The sequence below is a fragment of the Beta vulgaris genome, chromosome 3, assembly GCF_026745355.1.
Source record: "Beta vulgaris subsp. vulgaris cultivar EL10 chromosome 3, EL10.2, whole genome shotgun sequence".
Classification (NCBI taxonomy): domain Eukaryota; kingdom Viridiplantae; phylum Streptophyta; class Magnoliopsida; order Caryophyllales; family Amaranthaceae; genus Beta; species Beta vulgaris.
In genome coordinates this window covers 22,745,011-22,769,781 of record NC_079204.1, presented here as the reverse complement: position 1 = coordinate 22,769,781, position 24,771 = coordinate 22,745,011, and the positions used below count along the sequence as shown (strand labels likewise).

The 24,771-nt window shown below is 41.2% G+C and overlaps 1 protein-coding gene across 1 annotated transcript; it reads right to left on the bottom strand.

The window, feature by feature from the left end:
- Nucleotides 1-21,589: 21,589 nt before the first annotated feature.
- Nucleotides 21,590-22,108, bottom strand: LOC125495852 (uncharacterized). Its single transcript, XM_048640662.2, has 2 exons — nucleotides 21,981-22,108; nucleotides 21,590-21,881 (listed from the first exon to the last, which is right to left on the bottom strand). The coding sequence occupies exons 1-2, from the start codon at nucleotides 22,099-22,101 to the stop codon at nucleotides 21,646-21,648; spliced, it is 357 nt and encodes a 118-aa protein (XP_048496619.1). The 5' UTR covers nucleotides 22,102-22,108; the 3' UTR covers nucleotides 21,590-21,645.
- Between the last annotated feature and the right edge of the window lie 2,663 nt (nucleotides 22,109-24,771).

Here is a 24,771-nt window from a genome sequence, read left to right as displayed (position 1 = left end):
ATTCCAGGTAGCTCTTCGGGAAATACCTTCGAAAATTCCTTTACTACTAGAATTTGAGTCAACTCCTCATTTTCCACGCTTACGTCCCTTACTTGGCATAGGTAGACAAGGTAGCCTTTTCTAAGATAGGTTTGAAGGTTAAGGGCAGAAATTATTCTAACGTCAGGCTGGAAGATTATGCCTTCATAAGATATCCTATTTCCCTTTGGTCCTCTAAGAGATATTTTCTGGTTATGACACTCGATGTTGGCCTTATACTTAGCTAACCAATCCATTCCCAAGATAACGTCAAAGTCTTTTAGGTCAAAAAGGATAAGATTTGCCGGTAATTCGGTAGCAGCTATGACTACAGGGATACTTTGGAAAAGAGATTTACAAGAAACAGTTTCACCTGTGGGCATGGCTAAATTGGCTCGACAAGACTTGGTAGACTTGAGGGTATACTTAATAACAAAAATTCTAGAGGTAAAAGATTGAGACGCTCCTGAATCAAAGATTACAAAGCAGGATTTGAGTTCACGACAAAAGTACCAGTCAAAACATTAGCATCGGTGTCAGCTTCGATTCAACTCATGACATTGATTCTTCCATTGGTGTAGCCTCCATTATGCCATTCTTTTCATAGTTTCCATTTCCACTTCCAAAAGAGCGGATGTGTTGTTCCCATTATGTGTAGTATTTCTTCCACTGGGGCGGTTGTTATTGAAGTTTTGAATTCTGTTTCCACCTCCATTGTTACTATTGTTCGTATTTAGTCCATCTTGGGCTTGCTTCTTCGGACAGTTGAAGGTTTTGTGACCTACTTCTCCACACTCGAAACATTTGATTCTTTCACCATGACAAGTGAATCCTGGGTGGCTCATGGCACACTTCTTCCAAACAAAGTTCCTTTGGATCCTATTTCCTTGCTGAGCTTGTTGTCCAGAATTTTGATTGTTAGTTGTTGTACCGTCCACCATTGTTTTTGTTGTTCCCACCATTGTTGTTATTGTTGGGCCTTTTTTTCGTACCCTTCACTGTTGTTGCTAGCAGGTTCCTTTTTTTTTATGTCTATTTAGCACTTCTTTCTCACACTTTTGAATTCTCTCTAAGTTCGAGGTCTTAGCATACGCCTCCGCGAAAGTAGTTGAGGTACTACCTCCCATTCGAGTCTGAAGATCAAACATGAGTCCATCTTCAAACTTTTGAGCGTTAGTTCCCTCATCTCGAACTACAGTTGGGCAGAAGTGAGCATACTCATTAAATTTCTGAGTGTACTCTTGCACACTCATGTAATCGCTCTGGTTGAACCTACTAAACTCATTGTATTTCTGCCTACGAATGTGCTTGGGGAAGAATCGAGCCTTAATCGCTAACTTAAATGCTTCCCAGTTAAAGTTCTCTTGAGCTTCAACAATTGGTCCTACACTTTCCCACCAAGTATCGGAATCCTCATGTAAGTAAAAGGTCGATTGGTCTACTTTCTGGGCCTCAGGCGTACCCGTGGCCGTGAAAATCTTTTCGAAGTCTCTTATCCAATTTTCGATAAGTAATGAGTCTTCTCTACCAACAAAGGTTGGTGGTTTCAAAGTGGAAATATTTTTCGCCATTGCAACTTGCGGATCATCTCCATGGTGGTTATTGTTGAGCTGGTTTTGAAGAACTGAGCTAAAGCTTTGAGCTAGTTGCTCGAGAGTCCTAAGTCGTGCTGCAACTTGTTCAGGATTTTCAACCATATGGTTTTGTTGCCGCCTTACTCTAGATCGCGTATAAGCTAATGTATTGCATAAGCTAACTGCATTATTCACATTGGTGTTCCCACCATTCACATTGATCTTTAAACAAGGGCTAATTCACATAAATATATAATCAAGGTTCATTCAATTCATTCATTTTTCCACACAGCATACTCAGGTCATATACCAAAAGTTCATCAGTTCATTAACTCAAAGAGTACCATGCACATTGCATTCATCACATAAGAGTTGTCTTAGTTTCCATAACTAAGAAATACTAGCATAACAAAACAAATAAGTTAACACTTAGCGTTAATAAGTCTACTGCGGTTCTACTTAGATTCCAAGTGGTCAAGGATAGCTAGGGTTTAAGGTTTCACTCTTCATACGCGGATAGGTCTTCTTCTTCATCTTCGTTTTCATTTTCCCATGGTTTTCAACGGGTGGGGAAGGGATTTTGTTTCTATTTCTTCATTATCACTGTAGTTGGATTCATCGTCATCGGAGGTTAAGTAGTCATTAAGCCACTTGGCTCTAGCATCGAGTATTCGTTTCTCCAAGTAACTCAACTTGAGATACCACTTCCCTTTCCATGTGTATAGTTCGTAGTTTGGCCTTCCATTTTTCAGAATATCAGAGTATTCATTCTTGATTCCAGCATAAGGGCCATCGTTGGGGAGAGTGTGAATTAAAAAATCGGCTTGTTTAGGTACATCCACCTGTACTAAACGGGGCCACCATATTTTGCCTCATATGGCAGGTGAATCGACAAGTGCTCCATTGAGTTGAAAAAATTATGGAGGAAAGATTTTCTCCAACTTGCATAATATCACATCTATGTTTTTCTCGAGTCATTCCATCTCACTCACTTTGATAGTGAAAGCACACAAATTGGATAGTTTCGGTTACTGCCTTCCAAACATGCAAGGGAAGCAATTCTTTCAAACTAATCGACAGTAATCTCTCCATGATTACATGACAGTCATGGCTCTTCATTCCATGCAGCTTGCACGTTCTCAAATCGACGCACATGCTCAAGTTTGAAGCAAATCCATCCGAAAAATTCAAGTCTCGTATCCACTCACAAAAAAACTTCTTCTGAGCCTTGTCCAATGTATAAGGTGCTTGGGGCATTGTCTGGTTACCGTTTGCATAATTAACAAGCTATAGTTCTCGACGCTTGCAAACACGTGCCATGTCCTTCCGGGCATTGGCGGTGTCTGAAGTTTGACCTTTCACATCCATCATAGTGTTAATGAGTTGGTAAAAATAGTTTTTTTCAACGTGCATGACGTCTAGGTTGTGACAGATAAGCAAATCCTTCCAATGTGGAAGCTCCCACAGAATATCCTGTTTTGTCCATCCCCTTTTTTCCTTTTTTAATCTCATCAAAGCCTCAGGACCATTAAGTTGCTTTAGGTAGGTCCTTCACGCACTGCCACAATTCCTCTCCCGACATTATATGAGGAGCCATATCACTTTCTACTATGTTCTTACATAAAGCTGTCTTATTCTTTCCAAAATGGGTGGTCATAAGGGAGAAATTGTCGATGACAATCAAACCATGTGACTTTACCCCCATGTTCAAGCTAGAATACCTTGCTTCTCTCCTTGCAGTATGAACATGCTTTATTTCCGACTGTAGACCATCCGGACAACATACCATATGCGGGAAAATCACTCATGGTCCACAAAAGCCCGAAGCTTGAAGTTTTGCTTCTTTGAGATATCGTAGGTCATTGCATCAATATGCCACAAATGCTTCAACTCTTCAACAAGGGGTAGCATAAACACATCCAAGTTGTCTTTTTAATTTTTAGGCCCAGGAACAAGCAAAGAAAGAAACATGAACGGTTTCTTCATGCACATAGATGGAGGCAAATTGTAAGGTGTAAAAATGACAAGCTAACACGAATATTGGCCTCCAAATTTACCATATGGAGAGAAACCATCAGTGCATAGCCGAAGTCTAACATTTCGAGGCTCTGAGGTGAAATCGGGAAAAGTTTTATCGAAGTGCTTCCAAGCTTCACTGTCACTCGGATGTGCTAAGGTACCTTGCACTCGAGGATTATCGGCGTGCCATGTCATTTCCTTTGAAATATTCTTAGTTGCAAATAACCTTTGCAACCTCGGTGTGATTGGAAAGTATATTAGGACTTTTGTGGGAATAAGCTTGTCCTTAAAAGTCTTCTTATACCGATCACTTTCGCATATGCTACACTTTTCTAAGTGTGCATTGTCCTTCCAAAACAACATACAACCCCTCCGGCATGTGTGTATCTTCTCATGTGGAAGTTCTAAGCCCTTTAGAACCTTCTTTGTGTCGTAGAATGTTCTACCCATATGGATGTTGTCCGGGATCGCTTCATTCAATAAGGAAGCAAATCCATCAACACACCTGTGTGGTAGGTTGTATTCACACTTCAAACTTGTTATTCTAGCAGCCATCTCCAACACAGACATCTTGCTCCCTTCATACAAGGGATTCTCTGCTGGCTTGAGAAGGTCAAAGAACTTCTTAGCTTCAGCATTGGGTTCTTCTTCAACTTCTTCAACTGAGTTTGCCACTTCAAACATGGCACAATCTGCTATATTCCATAAGGCATCCACAACCATATACTGATATGGATTTGACTGAGTAGAGGAGGTGGAGCCCGTGGCACTTTCACCATGACATAACCAGTCAAAGTAATTCGGGGTAAAACCCTTCTTGTACAAATGTAGTTTGACCGTGTCCACATCTAAATCTTGCATATTTCTACATCGGACGCATGGACATTTTATTTTTTTCATTGTCATTGAATTGAGGATGCTATAAACAAAAATCAATGAATTCATCTACCCCATTGACAAACTCAGTCCTCAGACAATGCCCATCAAGTCTCTTGTACATCCAACTAAACTCCTTTCTTTTCATAATTGAAACTTCTACACACAACTAACAAGCATCAATTCCATAACATTCACTACTTATACCACAATAATGAATACTTCATAAGGGTCATATTGGCCCTGTGATACCCTTAATGATTGATCATATACTTTAAAAGAGCAAAAAGTCATTATCTTTTTTAAATTGATGTGGTGTGCATGTGATTTCTAAAAGTGAATATTTCAAATTCCTATAGGTTATAGTCATAATCATATAATACATAGTTTAATCATATAACCATATACTTCAATCGTAATTATAATCATATATTCATAATATCATAGTTTAATCAATATCATACTTTAATTATAATCATAATCTTTTCATGATCATGTAAGATAATCATAAACAATAAGCATATACTTAAAATAAGCAAAAAGTCATTATCTTTTTCAAATTGATGTGTTGTATATGTTATTTCTAAAATTGAATACTTTAAATTCCTATAACTAAAACTCATAATCATATAATCACATAATTTAATCATATAGAAAAAGACTTCAATCTTAATCATAATCATATATATTTTTAATACCATACACTTTAATCATAATCATATACATTAATGATAATCAATCTATAACATAATCTTCAATCATATATTATAATCATATATATTATTTAATCATAATCTTTAATGATAGAATAATCATAATAATATACTTTAGTATAATTCATACACTTTGAACAAAAATCATACACTTTTAAAAACAATCATATACTTTATAAAACCAAAAAGTAATTATCTTTTAAATTGATGTGTTGTGTAACGTTGGACGCTTTGTACATAAGATTTATATAATATAATTAAACAACAAGTCTCTACCTACATAACTTAACTCGAAAACCTATTACTACAGCAACAACAACTACCACAACTACAACTACAACTATAATTACAACTACAACTACAACTACAACTACAACTACAACTACAACTACAACTACAACAAAATTTAGCAAGAACAATTCAACAATAAATATAATAAATATAACAGATGTAACATAAAAATTAGCAAATAGTATAATTCATTCAACAAAAAATTATCATATCATATAATATAATTAAACAACAAGTCATATCATATGATTTAACATACAATTATTTCATATAATTCAACAACGAATTATATTATATAATTAGCATATCATACCATATAATTCAATAACAAGTAATTCATTCACAATAACAAATAACATATAATTATACCATGTAAATAATTCATTCAACAACAAAATCAATTAATTAATTACATAAAAAATAAAATAAAAAAGTTAAAAAAAGGGAAAATCAACCTGAAAAATGAGAGTGGTTGGCGGTGAGATGGTCGGCGGCAGAAGCTCGGCGGCAAAGTGGTCGGCGGTGAGCGGCGACGGTGACGGCGTCGCAATTAGAGAAAGAGCAAAGGTTTAAGAGTGGTTTGCGTCGTGAGTGGTTTAAGAGTGATGGACTGAAGTCATCGAATTGGGGAAATTTCTTTAGATCTACTTTACCAACGACCTAGCCATCGGTACTATCCAAAAGCCGTCGGTAATTGTCATTTTTTATTTTTGATTAATTCGCGTCTTTTTACCGATGGTTAGACCAACGCTAATAACTAATAAGCCGACAGTAAGTACCGACCAAATCAACAACCCATCGGTAATTTCAAGAATCCACTGGTAATGCAGCCGTCTGAAAATCCGTCGGTAAATTTTAAACTTACCAACGGAATGGGTGGCCGACGGTAAAAGCCGTCGGTAAAGACGCGGATTCTTGTTGTGGAAATAGAATTTCGCACTAGGTAGATCCACATATTTTTTCTTTTTCACATGGCTTTTCTTGTAGGGAACCTTCTGTTGTTTTTGTTTTAACATCAGTAATCCATTAAGGAGTTATATTGAAGGACTGTTTCTTAGACTTAGCTATAGCTAGTTCTCTTTTTAACTTCTCGTTTTGTTCATTAATAGTAGTCAATTCATTGTTTAATTTTTCTAGATCCACGTTAAAAATTCCCATACTTATTTCAGTAGATTTTGTAACACCCCCAAAATCCATACACGTCTACGACTACGTCGCATCGACTTTGCGAGTGTCACCGCCGTGATGAAATGCAAGGCTTATTGAAAAGAACTGTTAATTGAAATCATTGTCATGAAAACTGAAATGTAGCGGAAATAAAATGTAACTACAACTCGGGAATCATCAACGACCCCTTTTATTCAAACCATAAATTGTTTAAGAAAATCATACTAGTCTTATAATGCTTAATTAAAACGCTTTAAAGTTTCAAGACTAAGTACTATCCCCCGCCATATGCTCAACATCATGCAGCAACACCAGCACACCTAGCCTGCTCCCCATTGTAGCATCAATGGTTCATCACAGGTCAACAAACAACACAATAACACACAATTAGCTATGCTGAGTACATAATAAAGCATTGAGTGCATGCAAGCATAAACAAAGCAGTAAGGATCATTCCTAGACATGATACTACAATAGCATTACATTCTTTACTTTTTATTTAGTTGGCAGCAAACCGACATCGTCATCTTACCAGAATCATACGGGCTACTTAATCCTTAATAGACAACATGGTCTATTAGATGAAATGCAAATACGGTTTCATTCCGTCTCACACCCATCACCTTAGTATGCATACCCCCAAGATCGTACGGAACGTTCCGCCTACTTGAGTTATCAAATTTTATAAGGACATTACCATTGTCACAGTGGAGTGCAGAACAAGTCCCACACTCCCCCCCGTTGTTCATCACTTGTAGGGAGTGCGACTACAAGTTTATTGCCAAAGTCCATTCTTAGTATTGTCCATTCATACCACAATAACATAGAATCATTTCACATGCTTTCTTAGACACAATACTCAAATCTTTTCTTCTTGTAACATTCTTGTTACACCATGGATCAATTAATACAAATCCACTACTCATGCTTATGATACAATAGAATTACGCATTACAATGCCACATATCGATTTCCAATCATAATCATGTTACCAAACACTCTCAGCACTCACAGTTGTTCGCTATCATGATTCTAGGTTTTGATAGAATGAATCACAGCCTAACATGATACTAATAATTGCAACTGAACTGGTACATATACGTACCTAGTAACGAAGAATTTTCGCTGCCTAAACAAATGTTCCGCTTATGAATTTGGGACCTAAACGAGTAAGGAAGTACTTTAGTGCTACGTACTTGACATTATTATCAAATAATACGTGACTAACTATATCAACTTAGTATTTCGAAGTATAAACAATAACTAATCTCAGCGTTTATTAACTTTCTTTTCTTTCCTAACTCTATTGAACTTAACCTCTTTTAAGAGACAATATTAGTGAGCCAAGCTGATTTTAGTTAGTTTAATAACATAATACCTTTACCGATTCCATTTAAGTCCTTATGTCCAATAGTACTAAAATCATATTTGAATAGCAAGGTCATTATAACGTTCCAACTAATACTCAATAATCTACTTTCTTAACTTTACACCTTACTTACTTACAAAACCTAAATCAGATTTACAGCTTAAATTTATTATACAAACTGAAGGATTTTTGTCTTCGATCAAGTGTAAGAATCTAAGTATATTTGGACAAGTTTATAGAGATAATATATTCAATAATATTAGGTGATTGTAAGGTTTTGCTAGAAGCTAAATTACGGTTTGTTGGATTAATGAGATTGGTCTGGCTACTAATATTGTTGGGACCTATGAGGTCACACATTGTAACAAAGGTTAGATAATTACCCAAATCCATTTTGGAAATAGTTTGATGGTCATGTGAATGGTAGGAGAAGAGTTGTAACTCTTATTGTTAAATGATTTATAATGGGTGGCTTTACATGCCTAATTAAGCCTCTTGGTGTATGACATTATTGGCCAATTAAACCTTATGAAACCACCATTGTAACAACTCTATGTATTGATACAAAGGTTACAAATGAATTTAATCATCATCTTTTTGCTAAAAATTCTAGTTTTTGGTGAACATTTAGACTCTTCTTCTTCCTCCCTTTTGGCCTAACACCATACAAAATAAGGAGTGAAAAGTTTCCTCTTTCCATACTAGTATACATGGTGATATAACCGTTGTTCGTCGACCAACAGTAGAGGAACAATGCTTGACATTCTTATAAGATCTCACTTGGAAGTTAGTACCTTTGAGGATTCACGCATCAAAAGTATATAATGTTATATATTATTTGATTCATGTTAGTTTATGCAATTTGTTCTTGGGCTAGATGTTTGGGTATATGATACTCTTTTTCTACATTAAGGATCTGAACTCCTACAGTGGCATCAGTTAGTCTATTGAATAGATTAATATGATCTTTTGTTTGATTTTTTTTATATATTTTAATTCGGCTATGGGAGGGATTTATATATGAGTTTATTTTCACTATAATATTAATTTATTGGAAATATAAAAATGAAATTTTTATGTATATATATTATACTCATAATTAAAACCTCAAATCACAAAATGTCAGATTTTGTGTGTTAGATTCAAGAATTCATTTTTTTTTTTGTTAAACGAAAATTGATATGAACCTTTTTTTTTAGTATATTCCAATATTGCAAATTGATTAATTAATGGTAATTTTTTTTCATATTTAAGACATAATTTAATTCCAATAATGAGCTTTAATTTTATTAGTTAATTATATGTCGTAATTGACTAGTTAATTTTAAGGGGTTATTGTTTATGCTAAAATTTATCACTTATGATGAAATTAAAGTTTGTGGGACGTGTCAACCAGATGATGTCAAAGTTGTTGCGACAAAAGAATGCAAAGGGGAGTCAAATGGGATGAACACACAAAAGTGGTGACGCGGAAAACCCCAATGAAGGTGGGTAAACAACCGCGGGTGGTTGGAGATCCACCAAACTAATATAGTTCACTATCTTTCTCTGTGACTGATTGTCGTTTATAAGAATGCTTAGTTCACTCTAATGTCTTTCTCACAACATCGCGTAAAAAACATGTCATTGACCTATCTCTCCCTTTTATATGCCTTCTTCTTTCTTTGGTTTTTTCCCCCCAACGAATACAAAAATAAATTCACTAATTATTACATTAATCTCTACGCTTGAATCATGGAGAATCTTCTATGCTCACGCTCCAGCGTCTTAATGTGGTCCCCTCTAACGGCTGAATTTATGGCTTATAATGCTCTTGCCTTATTTGCTGGACCGTTACCATTCAATGCGCTGCTCTCAATCTTGCATCCTTCGCTGTGTCTTCGGTTTGCATCTTCTGAGTCTTTATGTCAGATGGTATTACGTCATCGAATCATCGCGTCGTCGCGTCAATGTCATCCTGTCAAGAAATTCAGCCATAACAGTTTACCCCCAATTGTTGAATTGGGGTGGCACAAAGCCCATGAGACAATTGTTAAAAAACCAACGAATCAAATGAAATTCTACTCAAGTCATTAAGATATCACAAATCGCAAGAAATCTCGCCCTTGTCCATTTAAAAAAAAAGATTTCCAAAGAGACGCATGGAAGGAAAGGAGATCTGCTTTGAGCGGTTATTTTTGGTAGTCCAAGAGTCTCAAAATACAAAAGGTAGTTTTATTTTTAAATAGTCGTTTTAATTATAACGGTTAGCACGATTGTCATGATTGCTCACTGTTGGCATAAATAACTTAAGCGGCTGAGAAAATCATAACTTTTACTCTCACTTCATCAAATCTTTCTCTCTCTTTAAGTAAGGCAACTTCCATAACTTCCTTTACTCTCTCCTTCGGAATGCTGACACCAGGTAATTTCGCACTTTTTCGCTCATTTTTTCCTTTGATTCGCTCTATTTTCTCTTCCTCTACCGTTCTCATGGCGCCCAGTAGACGCAGCATTAGGACTTTTGTGAAAAAACAAGAGAAATCGAAAGGGAAAGAAAAAGCTATAGAACTAAGGGTAGAAAATGAGGACGAACTGTCAACGATGTCAGAAGAGGACCTTTTAAGGTTTTTAGACTTAGGAAATTTGCCTGAGAGTACTGTCATTAGAAATGCTGAACCTGACGAACCCCCAGAGTTGTGTCCCCAAAAATGGGTAGTGCTCTATGAATACCCTTTCAAAATAGGTCTTAGACTTCCCTTCACCCCCCTGGCAAGGGCTCTAATGCAGATTTACCAAATCAGCCTAGGGCAGATTATGCCCCAAGTCTGGAGGATCCTGAGCGTCATCGACAGGGTGACGACGTTGTGGGACGAAGCCTTCACCCTTCACGACTTGCTGTTACATTATGAAATTAGGGTCAAAGCAAAAAATAGGATAACCTTACTTGCAAAGGCGAGGTTAGAGCCTCTGGTCGGGGGGATACAGTCAAATGGTAGAGGTTGGAAAAACAGGTTTGTTTTTGTGAAGAGATCGTCACTAGGGGAAGCCGGGGCTTCTCTGGTTGGTGGCTGGAATAACGAAGGTGTGTTTATTTTCAGTTTTTCTAAATTCGTGATGTGTCGTTAACACCATTCTTACATCGTTTCTACTGCAGGTCATAACCCAAAACTGATGTCGCATCGCGATGAGTCTCAGAGTCTCTGTGACAAGTTTCTGAAGGTGTCAGAGGATGACAGGCAGTTCAGAAGGGTTCTTTTTGCTTCTCAAGATAGTTGTTCATCTATGGCTTCTGGTTAGTCTATCTAATTTAAATTTTTCCTCTACTTTTTATTCTTTAGTAGGACTCTACCAGGGAAGGTTTTATACTAACGACTTAATCACTTCCGGACAGGTTCGTCTCAATCGCGTCCTAGGGGGAGTCTGGATGGGCAGGCACTGGCTGAGATGCTGCGCAAGCGCACGAGGGAGTCCTCTACTGACGCGGCGTCAGCATCGTCTAAGAAGGATACAACGGTTGTCGTTCACTTGGACGACGAGCTGACTTTCTAGCCCCCCCAGACAAAAGCGGACCTTCCTATTCTGTGACCGTCCCAAATGACTTCATGTCGTTGGAACGGTCCATATGGCCTGAAGCAGACAGGTTCCTTTTTCCTAGCGCAATGAAAAGGATCAAGGAACATACTCTTCCTCGCATGATGTCGGATGGGCTGGAACTCCTATTTCAGGTATAGATTTCCGATTTCCTTTTTCAGACATTATGCATACTATGACAATAACTTGTGACTCTCTAAGTGACGCGTATCATATCTTTTTGTGCAGTCTTCTCAACATCTCCTGATGGCTAAGAGGGAGATCTCCTCTCTGCTGAAGGGTCATCTGACCATGAAGCAGAGAATGGAGAAGGCTGAATTGGATGCGAAGTCCAAAAGCGATGAGGTGGAGTCTTGCAAGAAGGCCGTGGAGGACATGAAAAAGACTTTGCAGAAGAATGGGGAGGAGCTAGAAGAGATAAGGCAGAGGGCGACTAAGTTGGAGGAGTCTTCTCGTCATGAAATCACGACGCTCCAAGCGAGCGTCGACGCACAGAAGAACGAGCTGGACATGCTCGAGGCTGAGGTGACGACTAGGGTCAGGGCTAAGCTGATGTACAGTTTTTAATGAAGAAGACGGCGTCGTGGACGCCGCAGAAGGACATTGACCTATACCTCCAGTTCATGGGATCCATGAAGGATCTGATGGACGAAGAGGACTTGGCTGCGACGGCGGATTCTTCATCAAAAGTTAATAAAAACGCTCCGTCTTGCGCTGGGTTCATAGCGTCTGACGTGCCCCCTGACCCCGAAACCGAGAAGGAGGATCCAATTACTGTCCTCCCAGGTGAGGCGTCTCAGGAGAAGGAAGCTGAAGAGGTCCCTGTCGTTTAATTTTTAGGCCCTTTATACCATCCCGCTCTTATCCAAACATTAATCAATCTTTTGTTAAAGGTCACTTGAAAGAATGACCGCTTATACTGTACTTTTGGGTCACCCATGGGGGTGGCCATAACTGTTTGTCGTTTTAAACTTTTTTGGGTCACCTACGGGGGTGACCATTACGTTGATGCTTTGATCTTTGGCAAAATTGTCCTTATGTCTTTGTTTTACATTGCATGCATGTGTTTCGGTCGTTATTCTGACGTTCCTAAAGGATGGTCAGGCGTTCAGTAAGCCATCTTTGGTCGTTCAGACGTAGCGTTTGGACTTAATAAAAGTCATCATTGGTCGCTCAGACGTACCGTTTGGACTAAACGACTTTTAGAATACACAAAGGAAATACATAAAATTGACATGTATTTGTCAGGGAGATGGCTGAAATGTCATCAGTGGTTATCACTTTAAAATGACTGTGCCCCTGTCGTAACGTCAGTTGAGGCAATAGTAGATCAAAACACTTTTTATGGTGGCAAGATGCAAGTCTACCTGGTGCCTTGTGAAAATCGTCGGGACGTTAATAAGTTGGATGGGAACAATTTGCCTGCAACTAACCAAGTACCAAGTGAGAGAACACTATGGTCGCTAACACCTAGCAACCAAGATATAATAGCATTACCAACTATTCTATATCTCTATGAGTATATATGTATCTTATTTTTAAAAAAAAAAAAAAAAAAACTGGGAAAACAAAGCTTATCACTTAGCTTTAAAAGTAGTATCGTTTGAGATGTGTGGCATTCCAGGTACGAGATACGGAGCTTCCGTCACGTTAGACCAATTGGTAGGCTCCATGGCCTACTACTTTACTGATTTGATATGGTCCTTCCCACTTCTGACCTAGCTTACCAGCGTTAGCCTCTTATGTCTTCTGGAATACTTTCCTTAGGACTCAATCTCCTTCGACGAAAGACTTGGCTTGGACGTTTTTGTTAAAGCTCCTCGCTACTATTTGCTGCTGGGCCGCCATGCGTACCAACGCTGCGTCGCGCAACTCCTTAATGTTATCTAGGTCGTTTATCAACTCATCGCTGCTCCGTCGTTCCGTCGCTAGGCTGCATCTCGCAGTTGGGACGCTCACCTCCGAAGGCAAGACAGCCTCGCAACCATAGACTAGTGAGAACGGAGTTTGTCCGGTAGCGGTGCGTGGTGTCGTGCGGTTAGCCCATAAGATGGAAGGCAACGCCTCCGCCCATTTACCTTTCTTGGCTGTGAGCCGCTTCTTTAAAGAGTCAAAGATCGTTTTGTTACTGGACTCAGCCTGTCCATTGGCTTGCGGGTATCTTGGCGTTGACGTTAGCAGCGCTATGCCCCATTCACCGCAGAAGCGTCTTGTCTCGTTGCTGATGAACTGCGAGTCGTTGTCGCATACTATCTCGGACGGGACGCCAAATCTGCAAATGATGTTAGTGTATATATAGGAAATCACTTCCTTATCGTGTACCTGTTGAAAAGAACCTGCTTCAGTCCACTTAGAAAAGTAGTCAGTTAGTGCCAATATAAAGACCTCTGACCTGGGGCTGGAGGTAATTTACCAACTATGTCCATGCCCCACTTCATGAATGGCCAAGGTGTGAGAGTAGGATGCAAAAGTTCACAGGGTTTGTGCGTCATACCTGCATGTCGTTGAAAACTATCGCATTTCTTGACAGGATGACATTAACGCGACGACGCGATGTTTCGATGACGTAATACCATCTGACGTAAAGACACAGAAGATGCAAACCGAAGACACAACGAAGGATGCAAGATTGAGAGCAGTGCATTCAATGGTAACGGTCCAGCCAAATAAGGCAAGAGCATTATAAGCCATAAATTCAGCCGTTAGAGGGGACAATATTAAGACGCTGGAGCGTGAGCATAGAAGATTCTCCATGATTCAAGCGTAGAGATTAATGTAATAATTAGTGAATTTATTTTTGTATTCGTTGGGGGGAAAAAGCCAAAGAAAGAAGAAGGCATATAAAAGGGAGAGAGAGGTCAATGACATGTTTTTTACGCGATGTTGTGAGAAAGACATTAGAGTGAACTAAGCATTCTTGAAAACGACAATCAGTCACAGAGAAAGATAGTGAACTATATTAGTTTGGTGGATCTCCAACCACCCGCGGTTTTTTACCCACCTTCATTGGGGTTTTCCGTGTCACCACTTTTGTGTGTTCATCCCCTTTAACTCCCCTTTGCATTCTTTTGTCGCAACAACTTTGACATCATCTGGTTGACACGTCCCACAAACTTTAATTTCATCATAATTGATAAATTTTAGCATAAACAATTTGGCGCCCACCGTGGGGCATAACCAGACCATCTACTATTCAAAATCCGTCAAATGGGAGAAACACCTAACCTCGAGGAAATGCGAAGGCAGTACGAACAAATGAGAGCAGAAATGCTCGAAATAAAGCAAGCTAACGAGCGTCTAACTACTGACTTTACGACATCACAGGAGAGGATCCAGAAGTTGCAAGAGGAGTTAGCATCGTCCAGGGCTTCGAAAACCCGGCGTCGAGAAAATCTGAATGACATCCCTTTGATGGGGAATCTCTCTGAGTCAGATGATGAAGAGCCTGAAGACGACGAAGAGCCCGAGGATGAAGAGCCCTTGAACAATGAAGAGAACGACCAAGGCGAAGGAGAAGCGAATCTTATGACAAAGCGCATGGCTCAAATCGAAAAACAAAACAAGCGCTTGATGAAGCTCATGTCCTAGCTCCCTGGAGCCCCAACACCAGGCATCGTGGAACATCCCGACGGCTACGCAGAGTCACCCTTTGTTGATAGGATCTCAAGGGCCGTGCTCCCCAAGAAGCTCAACATGCCTACCTTAGCTGCTACTTATGATGGTTCAACCGATCCAGGCGAGCACGTCGCGCAAAACAAACAACGGATGTGGCAAGCGTCAATTCTCTGGCATTTGGTAGAGGCATGCATGTGCAAGTCTTTTGGAGCCACGCTCACCGGTCCCGCTCTCAAGTGGCTGGGATCTCTCAAGCCAGGAAGCATTGGCAATTTCTCCACCCTAGTCAATAAGTTCTATGAGAAGTTCGAAGGCAGTTGCAGCTTGGAAAAGCAGACGAGCGACCTATATGGCGTCGTGCAAGGATCCAAAGAATCTGTTCGCGATTATTATAATCGCTTTAACAAAGAAATGATTAGCATTAAAGATCTTGATACTAAGACTGCTATTGAATGTTTCAAGAAAGGATGAATCTTGCAGTCGAAGCTATACAATCGTCTGACGAAGTACCCGTGCCAGACGTTTGAGGAAGTCAAGTCGCGAGCGTTAGCACAGATGAGGTTGGAGGAAGACGATGCCATCCTCAACACCATATCCACCCGACGCGCATCTGATACTCCTGCTGATCGGAAGGCTTTCGTCCCTAAGAAGAACAACTGGCGAAGTCACCCTTATAGCCGTTCAAACCAGGTAAATAATGTTACTGACGTTGTTGAAAGTGCAGGTAACAGCGTGAGGACGGAGTTGCCAACTTTCCCTGCTCTAGACTCCTACGGATTTTTTGTTGATGTCGGAGGTGTCGTGAACGCTTTATCAAAAATCGGAGCGCCAGTTCGTTGGCCAAAAAAGAGCGACCGTCCGGAGGCGCAAAAAGATCAATCAAAGTGGTGTCAGTTCCATCATGACCATGGCCATAAGACGGAGGAGTGCATCGCGTTGCGACGAGAAGTCGCGTTCATGCTCAATAAGGGGCATCTTAAGGACCTCTTGAGCGACAAAGGTAAAGCGTCCTTCGATAGCTAGAAATAGCGCGCAGTCCGACCCTCCTGCGTCGCCCACACACGTAAAGGAAATCAACGTCATCTCTGGTGGATCTGATGTATGTGGACTAACGTATTTCGCAGCCAAAAGGCTAGCAAGAAAGGGTACCCCCTCGTCCGCCGTTTATAAATCTTGCAGGTCAGCTGAGGAACGCAAGCTCGAAGCAATGGCGATAACCTTTGACGACGACGACGTCTCCGACGCGGAGCATCACGACGGATTAGTCATATCCCTGACTGTCAGCAACTGCTTGTTGAAGCGAGTGTTAGTCAATGGGGGCAGCTCAACCAACATCATATTCAAAAGCGCCCTCGAAGGTATGGGTTTGTGCGGTAAAGATATTACTAAAAAATTTACTGTTTTGGTAGGTTTCAGTGGAGAGGCTCAACATATTGTCGGAGAGATCACACTGCCAACGCTACCCAAAGGTGTCAACCTGCCAACCAGATTCAACGTTGTGGACTGCCCGTCAGCGTACAATATCATCCTCGGTACCCCATGGATACATAAGATGAAGGCCGTCCCTTCAACCTATCATCAATCGCTGAAGTTTCCTACCATATGGGGAGTCCAAGAAATAAAGGGCGAGCAAAAGTCTGCAAGGGAATGTTATAGTTCGTCACTCAAACCCCCAAAAGCGACTATCTAGCAATTAAAGGATGGGTCAGCGCCCGACACGCCCAGCGAGCAGGACGTGGATGAAGTGATGCTCGATCCATCCATCCCCGATCGTGTCGTCTGAATTGGAGCGACATTGTCGCAAGAAATACGAGGTCAGTTAGTTGATTTCCTGAAAACTAACCAAGATTGTTTTGTTTGGTCCCATGAAGATATGACAGGAATCAGTCCCGACGTCATTACGCATAAGCACAACGTCGACCCTGCTCACAAGCCTGTAAAGCAGAAAAGACATAAGTTCGCTCCTGAAAGGAACCAAGTCATCAATGATGAGGTCCAGAAACTGATCGATACCGGAAAGATCCGAGAGGTAAAATACCCAGATTGGCTAGCTAACGTCGTGGTGGTCAGCAAAAAGAACGAGAAATGGAGAGTCTGCATCGACTTCACCGATCTAAACAAAGCATGTCCCAAGGATCCGTTCCCACCCCCTCATATAAATGCAATGGTCGACGCGACGGCCGGTCACGAGCTTTTAACGTTCATGGACGCGTATTCCGGGTACAACCAAATATTGATGCATCCAGACGACCAAGAAAATACCGCGTTTGTTACCGATAAAGGTATATATTGTTACAAGGTTATGCCTTTTGGTTTGAAAAATGCAGGTGCCACATATCAACGACTGGTTAATCAAATGTTTAAAGATCAACTGGGTGACACTATGGAAGTGTACATCGACGATATGCTCGTCAAATCCAAGCGAGCAGGCGATCACATTCAGCATCTGTCGGAGGCTTTCGACGTATTACGAAGCCATCCTAGACCAAATAAAAGCCATCCTCAACATTCAGTCCCCATGAAGCGTCAAGGAAGTGAAAAAGTTGACTGGTCGCGTAGCTGCGTTGAATCGTTTCATATCCCGGTCATCGGAGAAATGTCACCTATTTTATGACGTCCTGAGAAAGAACAAGGGCTTCGACTGGATGCAACAACACGAAGACGCGCTGCAAAAACTTAAAAGCTTCTTAGCGTCGCCTCCATTATTGTCAAAACCAAATATCGGGGAAACGTTGCAGCTCTATCTCGCGGTAAGTAACGTGTCCGTCAGCGCTGTCCTGACGCGGGGGCGGAGAGCCAGCAGCTACCAATCTACTATGTCAGTGAGTCTCTGCTAGACGCGGAGACCAGGTATTCTTCATTAGAAAAGCTCATTTTAGCCATAGTCGTAGCTGTTAAAAACTTTGGCACTATTTCGAAACAGATACTGTTGTCGTTATGACTAATTATCCTATCAAGTCTGTCTTGCGACATCCGGAATTGACAGGTCGCATGAGCAAGTGGGCAATAGCACTCAGTGCGTACGATATCCAGTTTCATCCCTGAACCGCTGTCAAGTCACAAGCTTTGGCAGATTTTGTGGCAGACTTTAGCCCAGAGCTGGAAAAGCTCGCAGACGACGAAGTCGCAAGGATTAATCCACAAGGGGGGAAGATAGTGCGAGCCATTTGCTTTGAATTTAGAGCGACGAATAACGAAGCCGAGTACGAGGCGCTCATAGCCGGAATGATGCTAGCAGAGGACATGGGAGCGAAAGCATTGAAAGTCTTCAGCGATTCACTGTTGATAGTCAGCCAAGTTAAAGGCGAATTCGCAGCAAAAGACTCTAAAATGGCCATGTATTTAGAAATAGCTCAGGGTAAAAGTAAAGTGTTTGATTTGTTTGACATTTTGCAGATACCTAGGGACCAGAATACACAAGCAGATGCATTGGCCAATCTCGGATCTTCTTTAAGGGACGTTTCGTTTACGTCCGTCCATATTGTTCATTTGACTAACCCTGCTATCGCTAGGAGTATCGGGGATGCTGTCGCAACGACGACCGATCAGCCTCAAGACAATCATGGGGTCGTTAGTAATGTTGATAATCTCGCACAGAAAGCGACCCTGACGACGAGGAAGTAAGTGTCAGTTGGACAAAACCATTTTATGATTTCCTTGCTAATGATGTACTCCCAACAGATAAGGCGGAAGCACGCAGAATTCGATTTAAGGCGTCGCGATACGTAATCATTCAAGGAGTACTGTTCAAAAAGTCTGCCGCAGACCCCTACCTACGCTGTTTGGAGAAGGAACAATGGGGCAAGTCCTGAAGGACATGCATGATGGCACTTGTTGAAATCATACAGGAGGACGCATCTTGTCCAACAGAGTATTGCGCATGGGCTATTATTGGCCAACAATGAGGAAAGACGCAATAAGGTATGTCGCCAAATGCGATAGTTGTCAACGACATGCAGGTATGACGCACAAACCCTGTGAACTTTTGCATCCTACTCTCACACCTTGGCCTTTCATGAAGTGGGGCATGGACATAGTTGGTAAATTACCTCCAGCCCCATGTCAGAAGGTCTTTATGTTGGCACTAACTGACTACTTTTCTAAGTGGATTGAAGCAGGTTCTTTTCAACAGGTACGCGATAAGGAAGTGATTTCCTTTATATACACTAACATCATTTGCAGATTTGGCATCCCATCCGAGATAGTATGCGACAACGGGTCGCAGTTCATCAGCAACGAGACAAGATGCTTCTGCGATGAATGGGGCATAGCGCTGCTAACGTCAACGCCAAGATACCCGCAAGCCAATGGACAGGCTGAGTCCAGTAACAAAACGATCATTGACTCTTTAAAGAAGCGGCTCGCAGCCAAGAAAGGTAAATGGGTGGAGGCGTTGCCTTCCATATTATGGGCTACGCGCACAACACCGCGCACCGCTACCGGACAAACTCCGTTCTCACTAGTCTATGGTTGCGAGGCTGTCTTGCCTTCGGATGTGAGCGTCCCAATTGCGAGATGCAGCCTAGTGACGGAACGACGGAACAACGATGAGTTGATAAACGACCTAGATACCATTGAGGAGTTGCGCGACGCAGCGTTGGTGCGCATGGCGGCCCAGCAACAAATAGTAGCGAGGAGCTTTAATAAAAACGTCCAAGCCAAGTCTTTCGTCGAAGGAGATTGGGTCCTAAGGAAAGTATTCCAGGAAACACAAGAGGCTAACGCTAGTAAGCTAGGTCAGAAGTGGGAAGGACCATATCAAATCAGTAAAGTAGTAGGCCATGGAGCCTACCAATTGGTCCGACGTGACGGAAGCTTCGTACCTCATAGCTGGAATGCCACACATCTCAAACGATACTACTTTTAAAGCTAAGTGATAAGCTTTCTTTTCCCAGTTTTTTTTTTTTTAAAAAAAAAAGAAAGAGATATAGAATAGTTGGTAATGCTATTATATCTGGGTCGCTAGGTGTTAGCGACCATAGTGTTCTCTCACTGGGTACTTGTTGAGTTGCAGGCAAATTGTTCCCATCCAACTTATTAACGTCCCGACGATTTTCACAAGGCACCAGGTAGACTTGCATCTTGCCACCATAAAAAGTGTTTTGATCTACTATTGCCTCAACTGACGTTACGACAGGGGCACAGTCATTTTAAAGTGATAACTACTGGTGACATTTCAACCATCTCCCTGACGAATACATGTCAGTTTTATGTATTTCCTATGTGTATTATAAAAGTCGTTTAGTCCAAACGGTACGTCTGAGCGACCAGTGATGACTTTTATTAAGTCCAAACGCTACGTCTGAACGACCAAAGATGGCTTACTGAACGCCTGACAATCCTTTAGGAACGTCAGAATAACGACCGAAACACATGCATGCAATGTAAAACAAAAACATACGGACAATTTTGCCAAAGATCAAAGCATCAACGTAATGGTCACCCCCGTAGGTGACCCAAAAAAGTTTAAAACGATAAACACTTATGGCCACCCCCATGGGTGACCCAAAAGTACAGTACAAACGGTCACTCTTTCAAGTGACCTTTAACAAAAGATTGATTAATGTTTAGATAAGACGGGGATGGTATAAAGGGCCTAAAAATTAAACGGCAGGGACCTCTTCAGCTTCCTACTCCTCAGACGCTTCAGCTGGGAGGACAGTAGTTGGAGCCTCCTTCTCGGTTTCGGGGTCATGGGGCACGTCAGATGCTATGAACCCAGCGCAAGACGGGGCGTTTGCATCAACTTTTGATGAAGAATCCGCCGTCGCAGCCAAGTCCTCTTCGTCCATCAGATCCTTCATGGATCCCATGAACTGGAGGTATAGGTCAATGTCCTTCTGTGGCGTCCACGACGCCGTCTTCTTCATTAAAAACTGGTACATCAGCTTAGCTCTGACCCTAGTCGTCACCTCAGCCTCGAGCATGTCCAGCACGTTAATATGTGCGTCGACGCTCGCTTGGAGCGTCGTGATTTCATGACGAGAAGACTCCTCCAACTTAGTCGCCCTCTGCCTTATCTCTTCTAGCTCCTCCCCATTCTTCTGCAAACTCTTTTTCATGTCCTCCACGACCTTCTTGCAAGACTCCACCTCATCGCTTTTGGACTTCGCATCCAATTCAGCCTTCTCCATTCTCTGCTTCATGGTCAGATGACCCTTCAGCAGAGAGGAGATCTCCCTCTTAGCCATCAGGAGATGTTGAGAAAACTGCACAAAAAGATATGATACGCGTCACTTAGAGAGTCACAAGTTATTGTCATAGTATGCATAATGTCTGAAAAAGGAAATCGGAAATCTATACCTGAAATAGGAGTTCCAGCCCATCCGACATCATGCGAGGAAGAGTATGTTCCTTGATCCTTTCCATTGCGCTAGGAAAAAGGAACCTGTCTACTTCAGGCCATATGGACCGTTCCAACGACATGAAGTCATTTGGGACGGTCACATAATAGGAAGGACCGCTTTTGTCTGGGGGGGGCTATGAAGTCAGTCTTGCGCGTCTTAGACGCGACGTCCAGCTCGTCGTCCAAGTGAACGACAACCGCTGTATCCTTCTTAGACGACGTTGACGCAGCGTCAGTAGAGGACTCCCTCTTGCGCTTGCGCAGCATCTCAGCCAGTGCCTGCCCATCCAGACTCCCCCTAGGACGCGATTGAGACGAACCTGTCCGGAAGTGATTAAGTCGTTAGTATAAAACCTTCCCTGGTAGAGTCCTACTAAAGAATAAAAAGCAGAGGAAAATTTTAAATTAGATAGACTAACCAGAAGCCATAGATGAACAACTGTCTTGAGAAGCAAAAAGAACCCTTCTGAACTGCCTGTCCTCCTCTGACACCTTCAGAAACTTGTCGCAGAGACTCTGAGACTCATCGCGATGCGACATCAGTTTTGGGTTAAGACCTGCAGTAGAAACGATGTAAGAATGGTGTTAACGACACATCACAAATTTAGAAAAACTGAAAATAAACACACCTTCGGTATTCCAGCCACCAACCAGAGACGCCCCGGCTTCCCCTAGCGACGATCTCTTCACAAAAACAAACCTGTTTTTCCAATCTATGTCATTTGACTGTATCCCCCCGACCAGAGGCTCTAACCTCGCCTTTGCATGTAAGGCTATCCTATTTTTCGCTTTGACCCTAATTTCATAATGTAACAAGTCGTGAAGGGTGAAGGCTTCGTCCCACAACGCCGTCACCCTGTCGATGACACTCAGGATCCTCCAGACTTGGGGCGTAATCTGCCCTGGGCTGATTTGGTAAATCTGCATTAGATCCTTTGCCAGGGGGGTGAAGGGAAGTCTAAGACCTATTTTGAAAGGGTATTCATAGAGCACTACCCATTTTTGGGGACACGACTCTAGGGGTTCGTCAGGTTCAGCATTTCTAATGACAGTACTCTCAGGCAAATTTCCTAAGTTTAAAAACCTTAAAAGGTCCTCTTCTAATACCTCTTCAGCGTTCCGAAGGAGAGAGTAAAGGAATTTATGGAAGTTGCCTTACTTAAAGAGAGAGAAAGATTTGATGAAGTGAGAGTAAAAGTTATGATTTTCTCAGCCGCTTAAGTTATTTATGCCAACAGTGAGGAATCATGACAATCGTGCTAACGGTTATAATTAAAACGACTATTTAAAAATAAAACTACCTTTTGTATTTTCAGACTCTTGGACTACCAAAAATAACCGCTCAAAGCAGATCTCCTTTCCTTCCATGCGTCTCTTTGGAAATATTTTTTTTAAAATTGACAAGGGCGAGATTTCTTGCGATTTGTGATATCTTAATGACTTGAGTAGAATTTCATTTGATTCGTTGGTTTTTTAACAATTGTCTCATGGGCTTTGTGCCACCCCAATTCAACAATTGGGGGTAAACTGTTATGGCTGAATTTCTTGACAGGATAACATTGACGCGACGACGCGATGATTCGATGACGTAATACCATCTGACGTAAAGACTCATAAGATGCAAACCGAAGACACAGCGAAGGATGCAAGATTGAGAGCAGCGCATTGAATGGTAACGGTCCAGCCAAATAAGGCAAGAGCATTTTAAGCCATAAATTCAGCCGTTAGAGGGGTCAACATTAAGACGCTGGAGCGTGAACATAGAAGATTCTCCATGATTCAAGCGTAGAGATTAATGTAATAATTAGTGAATTTATTTTTGTATTCGTTGGGGGGAAAAAGCCAAAGAAAGAAGAAGAAGGCATATAAAAGGGATAGAGAGGTCAATGACATGTTTTTTACGCGATGTTGTGAGAAAGACATTTGAGTGAACTAAGCATTCTTGAAAACGACAATCAGTCACAGAGAAAGATAGTGAACTATATTAGTTTGGTGGATCTCCAACCACCCGCGGGTTTTCACCCACCTTCATTGGGGTTTTCCGCGTCACCACTTTTGTGTGTTCATCCCCTTTGACTCCCCTTTACATTCTTTTGTCGCAACAACTTTGACATCATCTGGTTGACACGTCCCACAAACTTTAATTTCATCAGAAGTGATAAATTTTAGCATAAACAATAATCATTTACTTAGGTCCCTTAAAATAAAATATTCGATTTTTGCTATTCCAAATAAACACCTACTAAAACTTGATCGTTAGTTATAGGTTTTGCCAAAGTAGAGTGTTACTTTCAATCTTGGGCTAAGTAGAGTAAATTTCCGAAATTTGCATGTTTTGTTTGGTTTGGCCCAACAAAATCATCAAAACAATTTTAGCTTTTGTAGCAAAAGAATCGGGTTTCGTGTTGGGGTGAGAAGCTCTGTCTAGGATTAGGAAGGCTCTTCCCAACGTTGTGGGTAATAATCACCTTGGCAATCACCCATGAACTAAGAGTTACAATCGTTGTAATTAGTAAAAGAGTTTACTTACCTTTTAAACTTGGTTTTAAGTAGAGGCCAAAGTCCACTTATAAATCATGTTTGATAGGATCGTAGTATCACTTGATTCAAAACACTTTGAAATTGATCAAGTTCATGGCTTTTATTTTAAAATGTTTAAATTTGTTAAAAGCTATTATGATAAACATACATACTACTTGTTCATCTTCTATGTAGATATCATGTATGTTAACAACAATAATCACCTTTTAACTTACGTTCAATCCTTGAGAAGGATAAGTTGAATGGGAACAACTTCCTTGATTGGGAAAGGAATCTAAGAATTGTTCTTAGGTCCGAAGGTCGACATGATGCTCTTGAAACCCCGATCCCAGTTTTAACAACTACCTCTACTAAAGCTGATAAGGAGACTCATAAGGCCATTGCAAAAAGGTTAGTAATTGTCACTTGCATTATGCTCGCGATTATGGAACTAAGCCTGTAAAAGAGGTTTGCAAGCTTGGATGCATACAGTATTAATTATCCGACAGCTGAAAATCATGTTTCAGCAATAAGCTCGGATTGAGAGGTATGAGACTCACAAGGCTATTCTTGAGGGTGCGTTAGTTGAAGGCAAGTCGGTCGCCACTCATGTCTTCAAAATAATCGGTTATTTCGAGGCAATGGAGAGGTTGGGCTTTCCTTATAGCTAATAGTTGGCTACTGACATCA

Excerpts from the sequence above, each read along its gene's own strand:
- LOC125495852 (XM_048640662.2), bottom strand. The coding sequence starts at position 22,101 with ATGTCGCATCGCGATGAGTCTCAGAGTCTCTGCGACAAGTTTCTGAAG. Across the intron at positions 21,882-21,980 it reads TTGTTCATCTATGGCTTCTG|GTTCGTCTCAATCGCGTCCT; the intron begins GTTAGTCTATCT and ends ACTTCCGGACAG.